The sequence below is a fragment of the Tachyglossus aculeatus genome, chromosome 26, assembly GCF_015852505.1.
Source record: "Tachyglossus aculeatus isolate mTacAcu1 chromosome 26, mTacAcu1.pri, whole genome shotgun sequence".
Lineage (NCBI taxonomy): Eukaryota > Metazoa > Chordata > Mammalia > Monotremata > Tachyglossidae > Tachyglossus > Tachyglossus aculeatus.
This window is the reverse complement of record NC_052091.1, coordinates 19,342,839-19,361,649: the sequence shown is the minus strand read 5'-3', so window position 1 is coordinate 19,361,649 and position 18,811 is coordinate 19,342,839. Positions and strand designations below refer to the sequence as shown.

Sequence of the window (18,811 nt, the reverse complement as noted above, 5' to 3'; positions counted from 1 at the left end):
TGTGTGCAGAGCACTGTATTAAGCACTTGGGAAGTACAAGTCGGCAACATATAGAGACGGTCCCTACCCAATAATGGGCTCACAGTCTAGAAGGGGGAGGCAGACAACAAAACAAAACACACAGGTGTCAAAATAGTCAGAACGAGTAGAATTAAAGCTATACGCACATCATTAACAAAATAAATAGAATAGCAGATACGTACAAGTAGAATAGAGTAATAAATCTGTATAAATATATATATAAGTGCTGTGGGGAGGAGGAGAGGAAAAAGGGGGCTCAGTCAGGAAGTGCACTTATTGTTTTGTTGTCCTCTCCCAAGCGCTCAGTAGAGTGGCTCCGCACATGGTAAGCATTGAAGAAATAGGAGCGATTGAATGAATGAATGAGTAATCAACCTCCCCTGCCCCGTCTTCGTCACAGGATGCCTCCGGCAAGGTGCTGGACCACTGGAGCATCATGACGGGGGATGAAGAGTTGGCCGCACTCCAACAGTTCCTGCGTTTCGGGGAGACCAAATCTATCGCGGAGCTCATGGCCATCCAGGAGAAGGAGGGACAGCTGATGGTCGCCCCTCCGGCCCCCGCCAACCTGGACATCCGGGCCTTCATCGAGAGCTGCGGCCAGCGCGGCTCCGGCCTCCCTGCCCCGGGCCCCATCCACCCCTTCGAGAACCCGGTGGACAACGTGGCCTTCATGCTGCCTTTCCAGTTGTTCACCCCGTTGCCCCCGCCCCTGATCGGTGCCCTGCCCGAGGCGGAGCCGGGCCGGGAGCCGGGGAGCGACCTCCCCGGACAGGACGGGCGGGCATCCCGCACCGGGGGTGGTTTCCCGTCACCACCCCCGGGCCCCTTTGGCGCCAGGGAGGCCGAGCCGGCCGAACCCGCCCCGGACGTCGCTCCCCGCCGGGCCGAGCTGGAGCCGGGCCCGCCGTCCCCCAGGGCCCGGGGGGCGGAGAGGGGGGGCCCGCGCAAGGGGAGGGTCTTCTGCACGGCCTGCGAGAAGACCTTCTACGACAAGGGCACCCTGAAGATCCACTATAACGCCGTGCACCTCAAGATTAAGCACAAGTGCACCATCGACGGCTGCAACATGGTGTTCAGCTCCCTGAGGAGCCGGAACCGGCACAGCGCCAACCCCAACCCCCGCCTCCACATGCCCATGAATCGCAACAACCGCGACCGGGACCTCCGCCGAGGCCCAGACGACGGCAGGAGGCCGCCCGGTCCCCCGCCCCGCGACCTGGACCCCCGGCCCGAGGCCAAGGCCCCCGCCGGCCCGGGCCCCAACGGCGTCCTCTTCCCCATCCTAAAGACGGTCCAGCCAGTGCTCCCCTTCTACCGCAGCCCGGTGCCCCCCGCCGAGCTGGCCCACATGCCGGGCACCCTGCCGTCCCTCCCCCCGCTGTCGTCCTCCACCGGACCGGGGGGTGAGGGCCTGCCCCTGTTCGACCCCCTGCCCAAGAAGAAGTCACGCAAGTCCAGCATGCCCATCAAGATCGAGAAGGGGGCGGCAGAAGATGGCCCCTCGCGGGCGGGTGGCAACGGCGAGCCGGACCCTGGGGCCGCGTGGCCGCCAGCGGGCAGGGCTTGGGGGGCTCCCCCCGGGGGCGGGCCCCCGCCGCGGACCGACCCCGGCCGAGACCTCCGGGAGAGCCCCGCGGAAGACGACCCGTCCGCCGGGCACGGCCGGACGTTCACTCTGGGGACCGGGGAGCGTCTCCTCGGCGACCCCCCGCTCCTGGCGCGCTTTTTCGGACCGCCCCCGGGCCCCCCGTCTTTCGAGAAGGACCCCGCCGAGCCCGGGACCCCGCCTGGGGATGGACCCCGGCCCCGCTTTCTGGCCGCGGCCTTTCTCGGTGCCTTGCCCTCCCGGGGAACGGTCCCCCCCTGTCGCGAAGACCCCCGAGGTCCGGAGCTCGGGGGGCTGAAGGAAGAGAGTCGCTTCCACTGCGACATCTGCCAGAAGAATTTCAAAAACCCGTACAGCGTGAAGATGCATTACCGAAACGTCCACCTGAAAGAGATGCACCTTTGCACGGTGGAAGGTTGCAATGCCACCTTCCCTTCCCGCCGAAGCCGAGACAGGTAAGGACGGGATAAAGTTGTTGTTGTTTTTTTTTTAAAGGGTCATGGAATTTTTTTCCTGTTTTCCTCTTCCCCCACGCCCAGCTCCACAACACACAGTTGTGGACCTGGACTTTTCTTAAAACAAAAATCCATGGAGAGAAGCATTTTCTTTCTCCATCCGAGGCAGTATGAAGAGCAGGGAAGAAATCTCCTAACTGGGAAAGAACGGAGAACTTCCCAGCTCGTCGTGGGCCTGGAAGGCCTCTGTTTGTTGCTCTGTCGCCCTCTCCAAAGCGCTCAGTACAGTGCTCTGCACACAGGAAGCGCTCAATAACTACGACCGAGTGAAGAGTGTTTAGAGCACCGGCCTGGGGGTCGGAAGGACCTAGGTTCTAATCCCGCTCTGCCGATTGTCTGCTGTGGGACTCTGGGCAAGTCGCTTTGCTTGTCCGAGCCTCAGTTCCCTCACATGTAAAATGGGGATCAAGATAGTGAGCCCCACACGGGACAAGGACTGTGTCCAACCTGATTAGTTTGTATCTACCCCAGCGTTTAGTACAGGGCCTGGCACGTAGTAAACCTTTAACAAATAGCATTTAAAAAAGATCCAAATGTCATTAGGGTCGTGTATTCTGTATTGCTGAAAGCATGACTGGGAGATAGGTATGGTCATTTTTTTAAAGACACACCAACATGTAGAGGCATTGTGGCGTAGCGGAAAGAGCACGGACGGGCCTGGGAATCAGAGGACCTGGGTTCTAATGCTGACTCCGTCACTAGCCATGTGACTTTGGGCAAGTCATTTCACTTCCCTGGGCCTCTATTCCCTCATCTGTAAAATGGGGAATAACACTGAGCAATATGTGGGAAAGGGACTCTGTCCTGCCCAACTAGCTTGCATCCACCACAGTGCTTGGTACATAGTAAGTGCCTAGCAAATACCATTTGAAAAAGGGCTCAAAGAGAAAATGCCATTAGGGTGTGCATTCTGTAGCGCTGAAAGTGTGACTGGGAAATGTGTATATCCATTTTTTTGTGAAACATACCAACATGTAGAGGCAGAGTGGAAAGAGCTTGGGCCTGGGAATCAGAAGAGACTGGGCTTTGGAGTCAGAGGTCATGGGTTCAAATCCCGGCTCCACCACATGTCAGCTGTGTGACTTTGGGCAAGTCACTTAACTTCCCTGTGCCTCAGTTACCTCATCTGTAAAATGGGGATTGACTGTAAGCCCCCTGTGGGACAACCTGATCACCTTGTAACCTCCCCAGCGCTTAGAACAGTGCTTTGCACATAGTAAGCGCTTAACAAATGCCATTATTATTATTATTATTATTAAAACCACCCTGTGACCTTGGACAAGTCACTTCATTTCTGCCCTTCAGTTGCCTCCCATCTTTAAAATAGAGATTATGACTGTAAGCCTGTGTGGGGCATGGATCGTGTCCAACCTGATTATCTTGTATCTGTCCTAGCGCTTAGTACAGTGCTTGGCACATAGTAAGCCCCTAACAAATACCATTTAAAAAAAAAGAGTTAAAGAGAAAATGCCATTCAGGTTTGCTCTCCATAGCTGTGAAAGTGTGAACTGGGAGATGGGTGTATTCATTTTTTTTTAAGATGTACCAGTACGTAAGTAGTGCAAACAGAAAGCTCCTTGAGCAGAAACAGCAGAACACGGTACTAAGCGCTTGGAAGTGGACAGTAGAACGATCAGCAAGACACATTCCTGCTCACAAGGAGTAACCTCCCCAGCGCTTAGAACAGTGCTTTGCACATAGTAAGCGCTTAATAAATGCCATCATTATTATCATTATTACAGTCTAGAAAGGGAGACAGGCATGAATAGAACTAAATACATTAGAGATATGGACATGAGTGCCATAGGGCTGGGATGTGGGGGATGAATGAAAGGAGCAAGTCAGGGCGACGCAGAAGGGAGCGGGAGAAGAGGAAAGGAGGGCTTAGTCAGGGAAGGCTGCTTGGAGGAGATGGGCCTTCAATAAGGCTTTGAAGGGGGAGAGAATAATTGTCTGTCGGATTTGAGGAGGGAGGGCGTTCCAGGCCAGAGGAAGGACATCGGCAAGAGGAATTCTGTGAGCCCCATGTGGGAAGTGGACTGAGTCCAACCTGATGAGCTTGTATCTACCGCAGTGCTTAGTAGAGTGCCTGGCACATTGTAAGCGCTTAACAAATAGCATAAAAAAAAAAAGTTTGTGACACCTTTGAGAAGGAAGGGTGGGTGCAGATTCCATGTCTGACACTGTCTTTTGTCAGGTCTTAAAGGGAAATTTATCTGTTTATTCATATTAATGTCTGTCTCCCCCTCTAGACTGTAAGCTCCCTGTGGGCAGGGAATGTCTTCCAACACTGTTGTATTGTACTCTCCGAAGCGCTTAGTACAGGGCTCTGCACACAGTGAGTGCTCCATAAATATCACTGGTTATGCTCCTTTTTGGTCCGGGAATGTGTTTTCCAACTCTGTTGTATTGTCCTCTCCCAAGTGCTTTGCACAGTGCTGTGCACAAAGTAAGCACTCAATAAATATCTTTGATTAAGCTTGTTCTGGGCAGGGAATGTCTACCAACTCTGTTGTATTGTTCTCTCCCAAGCGCTTAGTACAGTGCTGTCCTCACAGTAAGCACTCAATAAATATCACTGATTGATTAAACTCCTTTTTTGGGCCGGGAATGTTTATCCCAACTCTGTTGTAGTGTCCTCTCCCAAGCGCTTAGCATAGTGCCCTGCACACTGTAAGCGCTCAGTAAATATGACTGGTTAATCGGACAGGGAGGAATGTGGAACGGTCCACCCGGAGACGTTGAGGATGGGCAGCGCGCTCTCCCTCCAGGGTCCCAGTGCTCCTGGCGGAGAGAGAGGCCTGGGCCACCGCACGCGGACTCAAGCTGGGAGTGGGAATTCCTTGCCGAAGAATGTCGGAGCGATGCGATTCCCTCCTGATCCTCGTTCCAAACGCCCAGGACCTCCGCTTCTGCTGAGAGGAGACGAGGTCCTGGGAATGGACTGGAGTCACAGTCAGTCGGTTGTATTTATTGAACGCTACTGTGTGCAGAGCACTGGACTAAGCAGTCAGTGTATTTATGGAGCGCTTACCATGTGCAGAGCACTGGACTAAGCAGTCACTCAATCATATTTATTGAGCACTTACTGTGTGCAAGCACTACTAAGCAGTTAATCGTATTTACTGAGCGTTTACCATGTGCAGAACACTGGACTAAGCAGTCAGCCGTCGTATTTATTGAGTGCTTACTGTTTGCGGAGCACTGTACTAAACACTTGGGAGAGTACCACACATAGTATAAAGACATTCCCTTCCCACAGCGAGGTGTTATGACTCTTTCCCGAGATGGGAAACTGGCTTTTCGCTCCATTAGATCTGGGTTCCAGTGGCGGTATTTTGAGCTGTTGCAGGATTTTATTTTTTTAAGATATTTAAACACTTTCTATGTGCCAGGCATTTGTTTTGTTGTCTGTCTCCCTCTTCTAGACTGTGAGCCCGCTGTTGGGTAGGGACCTTCTCTATATGTTGCCAACTTGTACTTCCCAAGTGCCTAGTGCAGTGCTCTGCATTCATTCATTCATTCAATCAATTGTATCTGTTGAGCGCTTACTGTGTGTAGAGCAGAGAAGCAGCATAGCTCAGTGGAAAGAGGATGGGCTTTGGAGTCAGGTCATGGGTTCAAATCCCGGCTCTGCCAACTGTCAGCTGTGTGACTTTGGGCAATTCACTTAACTTCCCTGGGCCTCAGTTCCCTCATCTGTAAAATGGGGATTAAGACTGTGAGCCCTGTGGGACAACCTGATCTCCTTGTAACCTCCCCAGCGCTTAGAACAGTGCTTTGCACATAGTAAGCGCTTAATAAATGCTATCATTATTATTATAATCCAGTCGGGATAGGATGAGGGCTTGAACAAGCAGGGTAGCGGTTAGGATGGAGAGGAAAGGGCAGATCTTGGCAACGTTGCGGAGCTGAAACCGGCAGGTTTTGGTGACGGCTTGGATGTGAGGGGTGAACGAGGGAGCGGAGTTGAGGATGACACCAAGGTTGCGGGCTTGTGAGACGGGAAGGATGGTAGTGCCGTCAATAATGATGGGAAAGTCAGGGAGAGGGCAGGGTTTGGGAGGGAATACAAGGAGTTCAGTCTTGGACATGTTGAGTTTGAGGTGGCGGGCAGACATCCAGATGGAGATGTCCTGAAGGCAGGAGGAGATGCAAGCCTGGAGGGAGGGAGAGAAAGCAGGGGCAGAGATGTAGATTTGGGTGTCATTAGCATAGAGATGATAGTTGAAGCCGTGGGAGCGAATGAGGTCACCAAGGGAGTGAGTGTAGATCGAGTACAGAAGGGGACCAAGAACTGAACCTTGAGGAACCCCCACAGTAAGGGGATGGGAGGGGGAGGAGGAGCCTGCAAAAGAGACTGAGAATGAACGACCGGAGAGATAAGAGGAGAACCAGGAGAGGATGGAGTCTGTGAAGCCAAGGTTGGATAGCGTACACAGTAAGCGCTCAATAAATACGATTTAATGAATGAATGAATGAACTAAGTTCTGGGGTAGATACCAGCTGATCAAGTTGGAAACAGTCCCTGTACCATTTGGGGCTCACAGTCCTAATCCCCGTTTTACAGATAAGAGACTTGAGGGAGGCCCAGAGACTTCAGCCAGTTAATTGTGTATTTTAAGCACTTACTGTGTGCAGAGCACTGTACTAAACTCTTAGAGTACCACACAACAGTATAACACACATTTCGTGCACACAATGAGGTGATACAGCTCTTTCCCGGGGTGAGAAAACTTGGCTCTTTACTTCATTAGATCCAGGTTCCAGGGGTCGTATTTTGAGCTGTCGTGGCATGTTTTTACTTTTTTTTAGTTATATGGTATCTGTTAAGCACTTATTACGTGCCAGGCACTGTACTAAGTGCTGGAGTAGATACAAGAAAATCAGTTTGGACACAGTCCTTGTCCTATATTTTACAGGTCATGGAACTGAGGCCCAGAGAGGTGAAGTGACTTGCCCAAGATCACAGGCAGCAGAGAAGGGGCAGAGGGGGATTAGAACCCAGGTCCTTTTGACTCCTAGGCCCACACATGCTGTATCCTCTAGGCCACACTGCTTTTCAAATGCCATCCAAGCAGACAGCAGCCAGTATGTCAAAGGAGGCACCTTCCTCCTTAGATTGTGAGCCCCCCAAAGGACAGGGACCATGTCTAATTCTCTCCCAGCGCTTAGTACTGTGCTCTGCACACAAGCACTCAATAAATGCAGTTAGTTAGCACTTCTCTACTACCCTACTAATTCCTACTCAATCCTAATCCTCCTCGACCTCTCAACTGCCTTCGACACTGTAGACCACCCCCTTTTCCTCAACACGCCATCTAACCTTGGCTTCACAGCCTCTGTCCTCTCCTGGTTCTCCTCTTATCTCTCCGGCCGTTCATTCTCAGTCTCTTTTGCGGGCTTCTCCTCCCCCTCCCATCCCCTTACTGTAGGGGTTCCTCAAGGGTCAGTTCTTGGTCCCCTTCTGTTCTCTATCTACACTCACTCCCTTGGTGACCTCATTCGCTCGCACGGCTTCAAATATCATCTCTACGCTGATGACACCCAAATCTACATCTCTGCCCCTGCTCTCTCTCCCTCCCTCCCTCCAGGCTTGTATCTCCTCCTGCCTTCAGGACATCTCCATCTGGATGCCTGCCCGCCATCTAAAACTCAATGTGTCCAAGACTTAACTCCTTATTTTCCCTCCCAAACCCTGCCCTCTCCCTGACTTTCCCATCACTGTTGATGGCACTACCATTCTTCCTGTCTCACAAACCCTCAACCTTGGTGTCATCCTCGACTCTGCTCTCTCGTTCACCCCTCACATCTAATCCGTCACCAAAACCTGCCGGTCTCACCTCAGCAACATCGCCAAGATCCGCCCTTTCCTCTCCATCCAAACGGCTACCCTGCTTGTTCAATCTCTCATCCTATCCCGACTGGATTACTGCATCAGCCTCCTCTCTGATCTCCCATCCTCCTGTCCCTCCCCACTTCAGTCTATACTTCATGCCGCTGCCTGAATCATCTTTGTGCAGAAACACTCTGGGCATGTTACTCCCCTCCTCAAAAATCTCCAGTGGCTACCAGTCAACCTACGCATCTGGCAAAAACTCCTCACTCTCGGCTTCAACAAGGCTGTCCATCACCTTGCCCCCTCCTACCTCACCTCCCTTCTCTCCTTCTCCAGCCCAGCCCGCACCCTCCGCTCCTCTGCTGCTAACCTCCTCACTGTGCCTCGTTCTTGCTAGTCCCTCCGTCGACCCCCGGCCCGTGTCCTCCCCCTGGCCTGGAATGCCCTCCCTCCGCACATAATAATAATAATAATAATAATACTAATGACATTTGTTAATCACTTACTATGTGCAAAGCACTGTTCTAAGTGCTGGGGGGATACAAGGTGATCAGTTTGTCCCACATGGGGCTTCACAGTCTTCATCCCCATTTTACAGATGAGGGAACTGAGGCTCAGAGAAGTTAAGTGACTTGCCCAAGGTCACACAGCAGACATGTGGTGGAGCCAGAATTCGAACCCATGACCTCCGACTCCAAAGCCTGTGCTCTTTCCACTGAGCCACGCTGCCACATCCGCCAAGCTAACTCTCTTCCTCCCTTCAAAGCCCTACTGAGAGCTCACCTCCTCCAGGAGGCCTTCCCATACTGAGCCCCCTCCTTCATCTACCCCTCCTCCCCCTCCCCATCCCCCCGCCTTACCTCCTTCCCCTCCCCACAGCACCTGCATATATGTATATATGTTTGTACATATTTATTACTCTATTTATTTTACTTGTACATATTTATTCTATTTATTTTATTTTGTTAATATGTTTTGTTTTGTTGTCTGTCTCCCCCTTCTAGACTGTGAGCCCGCTCTTGGGTAGGGACCTTCTCTATATGTTGCCAACTTGTACTTCCCAGGAGCTTATTACAGTGCTCTGCATACAATAAGCGCTCAATAAATACGATTGAATGAATGAATGAATGAATGAGTGAATGAACTTCTACTATTACCTGTTAGGCAGAACGTCACACAAGCCCTGCTCCTTGGAGTAATCATAATAATAATAATGGTATCTATTAAGTGCTTACAACGTGCCAGGCACTGTACTAAGCACTGGGGTGGATACAAGCAAATCGGGTTGGACACAGTCCCTGTCCCATGTGGGGCTCACTGTTCTAATCCGGCTTCGCCGTGTACCTGCTGGGTGACCTTGGGCAAGTTGCTTCATTCCTCTGGACCTCCGTTCCCCCTTCAGCCGGCTGGGAATTTTTTTTGTTCATGCTATTTAAGCGCTTACTCTGTGCCAGGCCCTCTACTAAGCACTTGGATAGAGTCAAGGTAATCAGGTTGGACACAGTCCCTGTCCCACATGGGGCTCACAGTCGTAATTCCCATTTTACGGATGAGGGAACTGAGGCCCAGAGAATTGAAGTGACTTGTCCAAAGTCACAAGGCAGAAAAGTGGAGGAGCCGGGACCTTCTGACACCCAGGCACAGGCTCTGTCCATTAGACCATACTGCTTCTGTTCTCCCTCCTATTTAGACCGTTAGCCCCATGTGGGCCCTGCTGATTTTATATCCACCTCAGTGCTTTAGTACAGTGTTTGACATATAGTAAGCGCTTAACAGATATTACTACTATTATTATCAATGAGGGAGGTGGGCTTCCACATTCCAGCCCCCAGCCCCTTGTCTTAATAATAATAATAATGATGGTATTAAGCGCTTACTATGTGGAAAGCACTGTTCTGAGCGCTGGGGGGATACAAGGCAGTCAGGTTGTCCCACGTGGGGCTCACAATCTTAATCCCCATTTTACAGATGAGGTAACTGAGGCCCAGAGAAGTGAAGTGACTTGCCCAAAGTCACACAGCTGACAGTTGGAGGAGCCGGGATTTGAACCCATGACCTCTGACTCCAAAGCCCATGCTCTTTCCACTGAGCCACGCTGCTTCTCTAGGATGGCAAGAGGAGTTTCCCTTCTATTTCATCAGAGTGTCGACAGTCAAGACCGTAAGCGCGTTGTGGGCAGGGAACGTATCTCTTGTCTGTCTAATCGTTCTCTCCCGAGCGCTTATTACAGTGCTCTGCCCCCAGCAAGCGCTCATTAAATACAACCGGTTGGTTCATCGACTACCCGGGTGATGGAGAATATCTCCCAAACTGGGCTCAAACACCCAGTCCCCTCCATGCCCCTGTCTCCCCTCCCACCCCTGCCTCGGAAATAATTATAGTAATTGTGGTATTTGATAAGTGCTTACTATGTGCCGGGTACCATACTAAGCGCTGGGGTGAATACGAGCAAACTTGGTTGGACACAGTCCCCATGCCACATGGGGCTCACTGTCATGGTCTCCATTTTCCAGATGAGGTCACTGAGGCCCAGAGAAGCGAAACGGCCTGCCCCAGGTCACCCAGAAGCCAACAAGTGGCGAAAGTCAGGATTAGAACCCATGCCTTCCGGCCTAAGTCGCCAGACTAAAATTGTCACTTCCTCTAGTAGGGGTGTCTGCTCTCCTAATGGAGTCCTGGGTTTGAATCCCATTTCTGAAACTTCTCTCTAGACTATGAGCTCATTGTGGGCAGAGAGTGAGTCCATTTAGCATTGTATCGTTCTCTACCGAGCGCTTAGTACAGTGCCCCGCACACTCAATCAATACGATTGAATGAATGAGTGAATGACTTGCGGGCCCGGGCTCCAGCCGCTAAGCCGTGCTGCTTCTCGCTTCTCTCTGGGTTTTAATAACGATAATAATTGTTGTCTTTTTTAAGCACTTACTATGTGCCAAGCACTGTACTAAGCACTGGGGTGGCTCCAAGCAAATTGGGTTGGACATAATCCCTGTTGAACTTGGGGCTCACATAGATCCCGGGCCTGGGCGTCAGAAGGTCGTGGCCGGCACACATCTGTCTGCTGTGTGACTTTGGGCAAGTCACTTCTCTTCTCTGGACCTCAGTTCCCTCATCTGGAAAGTGGAGATTGAGACTGTGAGCCCCTTAGGGGACAGGGACTGTGTTCAACCCGACTTGCTTGTATCCACCCCAGCGCTTAGTACAGTGCCTGGCACATAGTAAGTGCTTAAAGAACACCACGACTATTGGTCAGCGGTTAGAACAGTGCTTGGCACATAGCAGCGTGGCTCACTGCAAAGAGCCCGGGCTTTGGAGTCAGAGATCATGGGTTCAAATCCCGGCTCCGCCACTTGTCAGCTGTGTGACTTCGGGCAAGTCACTTCACTTCTCTGGTCCTCAGTTACCTCGTCTGTAAAATGGGAATTAAGACTGTGAGCCCCATGTGGGACAACCTGATCACCTTGTAACCTCCCCAGCTCTTAGAACAGTGCTTCGCACATAGTAAGCGCTTAATAAATGCCGTTATTATTATTATAGTAAGCCCTTAGCAAATGCCATCACTACCGTCATCAGTTTTAACCCCGCATTCCCCATTACAGACACAGCTCCAATCTCAACCTACACCACAAGCTCCTGACCAAAGAGGCCCCGGAGATGCCCCCGATCCTCCCATCCTACCTGACTCTGGACGTGCCCAGCGAGGCCTACCGGGACCTCCGACCGCCCTCCGCCCAGACGTCCGTCCTCTTCAAGGGCATGAACCGGACCGGCAGCCTGGTCTACCCCATGAGCAAGCTCCGGGACCCCCGCCCGGAGGGCTACGGCTACCCCCCGACGCCCGAGGGCACAGTCCTGGACCTGAGCACCACTTCCAGCGCCCCGTCGGAGGGCAGCGCGCCCTCGTCCTGGGACTCGGACGGCGGGAGCGACGAGGGGCTCGTGGCCCTGGACGACAGCGACGAGAGCTGCGGGGGGGACCCTGACCCCCGGGCCGGCCCCCACCCGCCCCCCGGCCTGCCCATCACCTGCCACCTGTGCCAGAAGATCTACAGCAACAAGGGCACCTTCCGGGCCCACTACAAAACCGTGCACCTTCGCCAGCTGCACAAGTGTAAGGTGCCAGGGTGCGACACCATGTTCTCGTCCGTCCGCAGCCGAAACCGCCACAGCCAGAACCCCAATTTACACCGGAGCTTGGCCTCGCCGACACACAGCCTCCCTTAAGGGGTGCGGGGACCCGATCTGGCCCTTCCCCCCGACCCCCAAATCTCCGCTGGCTCGGACGATGGAGACGCCGGGCCGTCTGAGGCGATTCTGCCCGCGCGGAGGAGCGGACTCGGGGAGGAGGAGGCGGGCGGCAGCCACTGGTGAGCGTCGTTCATCCGAAGCATCGACCCCAATCCCCGAGGGCCCGTCCCAGGGGAGGACCGAGGTGCCCGGCCGACTTCACCCCACCGGAGGAGGTCCGTCGCCAGCCACGTCAATGGGCCCTTCCATGACATCAAGAGCCGAAGTCAGGGTGGAGGCCGTGGGGTCGGCGATTCCCTCACGTTAGGGTTCTCCCACCCCAGGAAGTCCGTCAGGGCCCGTGACAGTGGCGTGACAGTCCTTCCTTGCCGAAGCAGAAGAGCCCATCCATCCAGAGACGCTTTTAGATCCCACCATTCAGGGCGGGGGGCATCCGCTCTGTCACCCCACACTTGCTTCCCTGTCCCCGCTCTGACTCAGAGAACCACCCGTAACAATTTCCCTCCGTCGGCAGAAAGGAAAGGACACGGGCCCAAACGTTCCCTCAGAGGCCCAGAAGCTCCCATCTCTCCAGGAAGGCAAAACTCCGGTCGGTCCCGAGAGATCGGTCTTTTGCCGTGACACCCCAGCACGGGGAAACTTAAAGGATACCCGTGGGACCAGGGGCATCGTGACTGACAGTATTCTGCACTTCGTACTGGGTTTGCATTTTATTTAAAAGCGTTTTGATAGTATTTAATTTGTGATTGTCATACAAGTCTTGTATATGTCTGTGGCGGGCAACGGTATGCTCGACTGAGTCTTTTTCTAAAGAGCAGAAGAAATGCTAAACCGGGTTTGGCCAAACCACTGCTTAGTTTGACGGTTTTCCTTTTTATTATTATTTTTTTTCATTTTGTAAACTCTCGAATTTCTGTTAGACCAGTTGTGGTACCCAAGCATGCTTCTCCAACAGCACAATTTGTGTATATTATCCCAAAGTGCTTCAGGTATTTGTGGTTTTTTCTAGGGTCGGGGTGGATTTTCCAGGATAACTGGAGCTCTTCTTTTTCAGGCATTTTTGGACGTGTTAAGATTATAAACTGAACCTCAGGGTTTAGTTGGTAGGAAGAAAAGGGCAAAGTGACTGCCGTAGTTTGTCTTCCTGTTTAACTTATTCTAGGATGCTCCAAAGGCAGTATGGAACCACTTCATATTGTACAAATAAAGCTAAACCAAATGAAAAGAGTTCACAGTGTAGGAGATTTGGTTGTGCATTTTGCAAACCTGAGGCCGGTAGGATCGTTCAGATCCGTGCCAACCGGAAATGGGTTTTGTACCTCACGTGGAACTCAACCCACCTTTTATATTTTTTCAGTAGTGTTAAAAAACAACGAAAGGTTCATAATGATGGTCAGTGCTTTATAAAAAAAAGCATATTATTACTCAAGCCTTTTGGTGAAACCCACCAAAATTCTGTTGCCGATTTTCTACCTGTTTTGTAGCAGTGTTATTGTCTAACCTTTTGGGCTTGGTCTGAGACAGTATGGTGCATCTCTCAAATATTGTACTTCCCAGACCTCATGTTTTTTCACAGTTTCCCCCCCAAAAAAGTAGCTAAATTTGTATACCCTCTGAGTTTGTTTTGTATGCGTTAATAAAAATATACCACGTATCCCCTGGCCAGTGCACTAAGACGACTTCCTTCTCAGCATTTGCAACTGGATCTTAGTTTTTTGGGTTGTTTTTTTTTCGTGGAAACTTATCAGGTCAACTACCATGTGGGTTTGCAGGGAGTTTGAGAGTCACCAGAACAGCCATCCTTCCGAGAAAACAATGATTGCAGTTAATGAGTTCTAATATAAATAATGTAATCACTTTCTCAAATGGCATATTGATTCTTCCCCGGGAAGAAGCAGGAGGAATCTCTAACCGTTGTCCTTAACCTCAAGGTAAATCAGGACTATTGTGGGGGGGCCTCTGATGGGTTTTGAGAATACCAGGCACCCCTTTGCTGGGAGACGGGGAGGGGAAGGCGAGGAGAGGTAGAGAGATATCCAACAAGATTTTCTAGGACTGTAAAGTCTTAGAAACACTAGCTTGGATTTAAAGCAGGTTCAATGAGTCGTATTTAGTGAGCGCCTGCTCTGGGCCTAGGGGAGGGAGGAGGAAGAGAGAGAGAGAAGGGGAAAGGGAGAGAGAAGTGGGGAGAGAGAGACCAGATACAGCCAAAAACGAAATGCCACCCTACTGAGGGAAATTAGTGCCCTAAGTAGGACTCAGACATGGTGGAGTCCATGTTGGAGTGATGGGCGATCCGTGCCTGGATTCCCCAAGCCACCTGCAACTTCAAGCACCGGGTGCCTTCACCACGGATCTCAGACAGAACTGAGTTAGGAGCCGGGTCTCCTGATCTTCATCATCATCATCATCAATCGTATTTATTGAGCGCTTACTATGTGCAGAGCACTGTACTAAGCGCTTGAGAAGTACAAATTGGCAACACAATTGGCTGTGCTCTTTCCCCAGGACCGTCAGCAGGGCTTCAACCCCAGTGCTTGGCTTAGAGGACACTCGATCTTCCGTACATGTGTCTTCACCGTGTTTTGGAGAGAACGCTCCTGAGAAATGAAGGCCCGCTCTTCCCACAGCTCCACATCTGTCTGGATGCAGCATGATGCAGTGGTGGAGAGCAAGGTTTGGCTCACAGGCATGGCATCAGTCGAGAAGCAGCGTGGCTCAGTGGAAAGAGCCTGGGCTTTGGAGTCAGAGGTCATGGGTTCAAATCCCGGCTCCGCCAATTGTCAGCTGTGTGACTTGGGGCAAGTCACTTAACTTCTCTGTGCCTCAGGTCCCTCATTTGTAAAATGGGAATTAAGACTGTGAGCCCCTCGTGGGGCAACCTGATTACCTTGTAACCTCCCCAGCGCTTAGAACAGTGCTTTGCACATAGTAAGTGCTTAATAAATGCCATCATTATCAGTCGAGGTCTGAGTGCTACAGGGAGCGTGTCCCTTAATGTGGTCTTCCTGAGGAACCTGAGCTCAAGGGTTTCCATATGACACCTGTCCACGCTGTGTTTTGTTGTCTGTCTCCCCTTTCTAGACTGTGAGCCTGTTGTCGGGTAGGGACTGTCTCTATATGTTGCCAACTTGTACTTCCCAAGTGCTTAGTACAGTGCTCTGCACACAGTAAGCGCTCAGTAAATACGATTGAATGAATAAAACTACAAATCTGCCCTGCTAAGCTTGTCTGCTGTGAGCCTATATCACTCTTCTGCAGCGATGTGAATTTTTAATCCACTAAAGGACAGTGAATCAATTGACGGTGTTAATTAAGCACTTATTACGGGCAGAGCACTGTACTGAGCGCTTGGAAGTGTCCAATACAGCAGAATTAGCAGACGCGTTCCCTGTCTAGAACAAGCTTATGGTCTAGAGAAGCAGTAGAAGAGAAGTATTTATTGGGACAGGGCCCTGAACTATGTCCCTGGGTAATACAGGTGAGTTTTACTTTTTAATAGAAGAAAGAAGCATAAAGATACAGAAAACGAGAGCGGTCAAGATAAGTAACCCGTGCATACATGAAACAGTATGGCCAAGTGGATAAAGATTAAGACTGGAGGCCCCAGCCGGGACAGGGACTGTGTCCAATCCAATTTGCTTGTTTTCACCCGAGAGCTTAGTACAGTGCCTGGCACATAGTAAGCGCTTGTCAAATACTACAATTATTATAAAGCACGGGACTCGGAGACAGAAGGACCTGGCTTCCAATCCCGGCTCCGCCACTTGGCTGCTGTGACTTTGGGCAAGTCACTTCACTTCTCTGAGCCTCAGTTGCCTCATCTGTAAATGGGGATGAAGGCTGTGAGCCCTGTGAGGGATGGGACCATTTCCATCCTGATTAGCAGGTATTTACCCCAGTGCTTAGTACAGTTCCTGGCACATAGTAAGTGCATAACAATACTGTAAACAAACAAACGTGATTGATCTGTGCTCTGTACGTAGTAAACACTCAATAAATACCATTCATTCAATCAATCATATTAATGTGTGCAAAACACTGTATTAAGCTCTTGGAAGAGGACATTATAAATACCACCGATGGAATGAGTGCTGAGCATGGGTAGAGGCTGAAAGGCTGATAGAGACACAGAATGGCACAGGCCTAGGGAGTCAGAGGACCTGGGTTCCAACTCCACCTCCTCCACATACCTGCTGTGTGACCTTGGGCAAGTCCCTTCACTTTTCAGAGCCTCATCTGCAAAACGGATTCAGTATCTGTTCTCCCTTCTACTTAGTCTGTGAACCCCCGCGTGAGACTTATCGTCTTGGAGCTAAGTGTTTGCTACAGTGCTTGGCACACCACAGTAGGTACTTAATTCCACAATTATTATTACATGTCTCGGTGCAAGGAAGGCTTGTCAGAAGAGGTGACATTTTAGAAGGGCTTTGAATGGGGGGAGAGCTATCATCTGCGTCATGTGAGAAGGGAGGGAGTTCCAATCCAAGGGAAGAATGGAGCAGAAGCCTGGCTTGGAAGAATTAAGTGAGGGCAGGAAGGTGAGGAAAATGCAGCTAGAGGAGTCCTGACTCCAAGAAAAAATAGGTCAGACAGGTGAACTTCGAAGAGATGTGTCAATCAATCAATCAATCATATTTATTGAGCGCTTACTGTGTGCAGAGCACTGTACTAAGCGCTTGGGAAGTACAAGTTGGCAACATATAGAGACAGTCCCTACCCAACAGTGGGCTCACAGTCTAAAAAGTGTGAACAGTCGAAGAGGTGGAGAACCATCGATTCACGCGTGTTGCGGGCAGGAAACATGTCTACCAAATCTGTTGTATCGTACTCTCCCAAGCGCTTAATACAGAGCTCTGAATGCAGCAAGCGCTCAACAGATATGATAGATTCAGATGTTTTAGGCTGTAAGTGTCTCAAGAGCAGGAATGGAGTCTTGTTCTTCTGTATGTTCGGCGAGTAGCCAGTCCAGTGCTCTGCACAAAGTGGGTGACCAGAACACAACCGTGATGTTGATGACTCACCCCAGAAAGATTTCTTCGTCTCTTAATCGAGACCAGATCAGGTGCCTAATGGGCCTAGGGCAGTGATAATAATGATAATGATGGTACTTGTTTAAGCCTTTAGTATGTGCCAAGTGCTGTTCATATGATCGAGTCTCCATTTTACAGGTAAGTTAACTGATGTGTAAAGAAGTTAAGTGGTGTTTAAGTTCTTACTGTTTGTTGAGCACTGTTCTAAGCGCTGGGGTAGATCCAAGTTAGGTTGGACACGGTCCCTGTTCCACATGAGGCTCATAGTCTCCATCCCTGTTTGACAGGTGAGATAAGGCAGGCACAGAGAAATGACTTGCCCAAGATCACACCTCGACAGCGGTAGGCCCAGAATACCCCCCTGCCCTCCAGAAGGCAAGCCGATCAGTTCTATCTGCTCCCTGGTGACATGGCCCTCTATTGCTCGTTTTTTTGTCTTTTTTTATGGTACTTGTTAAGCACTTACTATATTCCAAGCACTGTTCTAAGCACTGGGGTAGTTGCAAGCTTATCAGGTTGGACACAGTCCCTATGGGCAGGGAATGTGTCCGTTTATTGCTGTATTGTACTCTCCCATGGACTCAGTACAGTGTTCGGCACACAGTAAGCGCTCAATAAATATGAATGAATTGAATGACTCACAATCTCAATCCGCATCTCATGGATGAGATAACTGAGGCCTAGGGAAGTGAGTTGCCGAGCCAGACAAGTGGTAGAGCTGGGATTAGAACCCAGGTCCTTTTTTTAAAAAAAATGGTATTAAGCACATACTATGTGCCAGGCACTGTAACTAAGCGCTGGGGTAGATACATTTATTTATTTATTTTACTTTGTTAATTACTTTGTTTTTTACTTATTTACTTTATTTATTTATTTTTTTTTTTACTTATTTACTTTGTTTTTTACTTTTTATTCTATTTTATTTTGTTAGTATGTTTGGTTTTGTTCTCTGTCTCCCCCTTCTAGACTGTGAGCCCACTGTTGGGTAGGGACTGTCTCAGTATGTTACCAGCTTGTACTTCCCAAGCGCTTAGTACAGTGCTCTGCACACAGTAAGCGCTCAATAAATACGATTGATTGATTGATTGATACATGCTAAACAGGTTGAACATGAGTCGTGTCCCACATAGGGCTCCCAGTCTCAACCCTCACTGTACAGTTCTCCGTACAGCGAGGCCCAGAGAAGGGAATTGGACTGCCCAGGGTCCAGTTGGTTGAGTCGGGATTAGAACCTGGGTCCTTCCGACGCCCAGGCCCAGGCTCGGTCCGTTAGGCCACGGTTTCGGGGGCTCTTTGGCCAGCATCAAACCTTGCCCCGGCAAGTCGTTGGCTTCTCCGGCTCAGGCCTGAGGCGCTAATGGAGTCCTGAAGACGAGACATTTCACGCCAGGGTAGAATGTCTGACTCATCCTGGCCGCTCTCCCTCACAGCCCTCCTTCCGATTACTCTTGGGCGAGCCCATGTCTTCCTTACCCCACTCCTCCTAGTGCAAGTCACTTCACTTCTCTGGGCCTCAGGTCCCTCAACTGTAAAATGGGGGTTGAGA

General features: G+C 50.7%; 1 protein-coding gene across 4 annotated transcripts in view; it reads left to right on the top strand.

The window, feature by feature from the left end:
- The window catches only part of BNC1 (basonuclin 1), a 44,946-nt gene extending 31,058 nt beyond the window's left edge, over positions 1 to 13,888 (top strand). For all 4 annotated transcript variants that reach the window (XM_038767262.1, XM_038767264.1, XM_038767263.1 and 1 more), the window contains 2 exons: positions 422 to 2,085; positions 11,584 to 13,888. In XM_038767262.1, coding sequence (XP_038623190.1) covers positions 422 to 2,085; positions 11,584 to 12,208 — 2,289 coding nt within the window. In that variant the 3' untranslated portion in view covers positions 12,209 to 13,888. The remainder of the gene's footprint in view (positions 1 to 421; positions 2,086 to 11,583) is intronic.
- Positions 13,889 to 18,811: the final 4,923 nt, after the last annotated feature.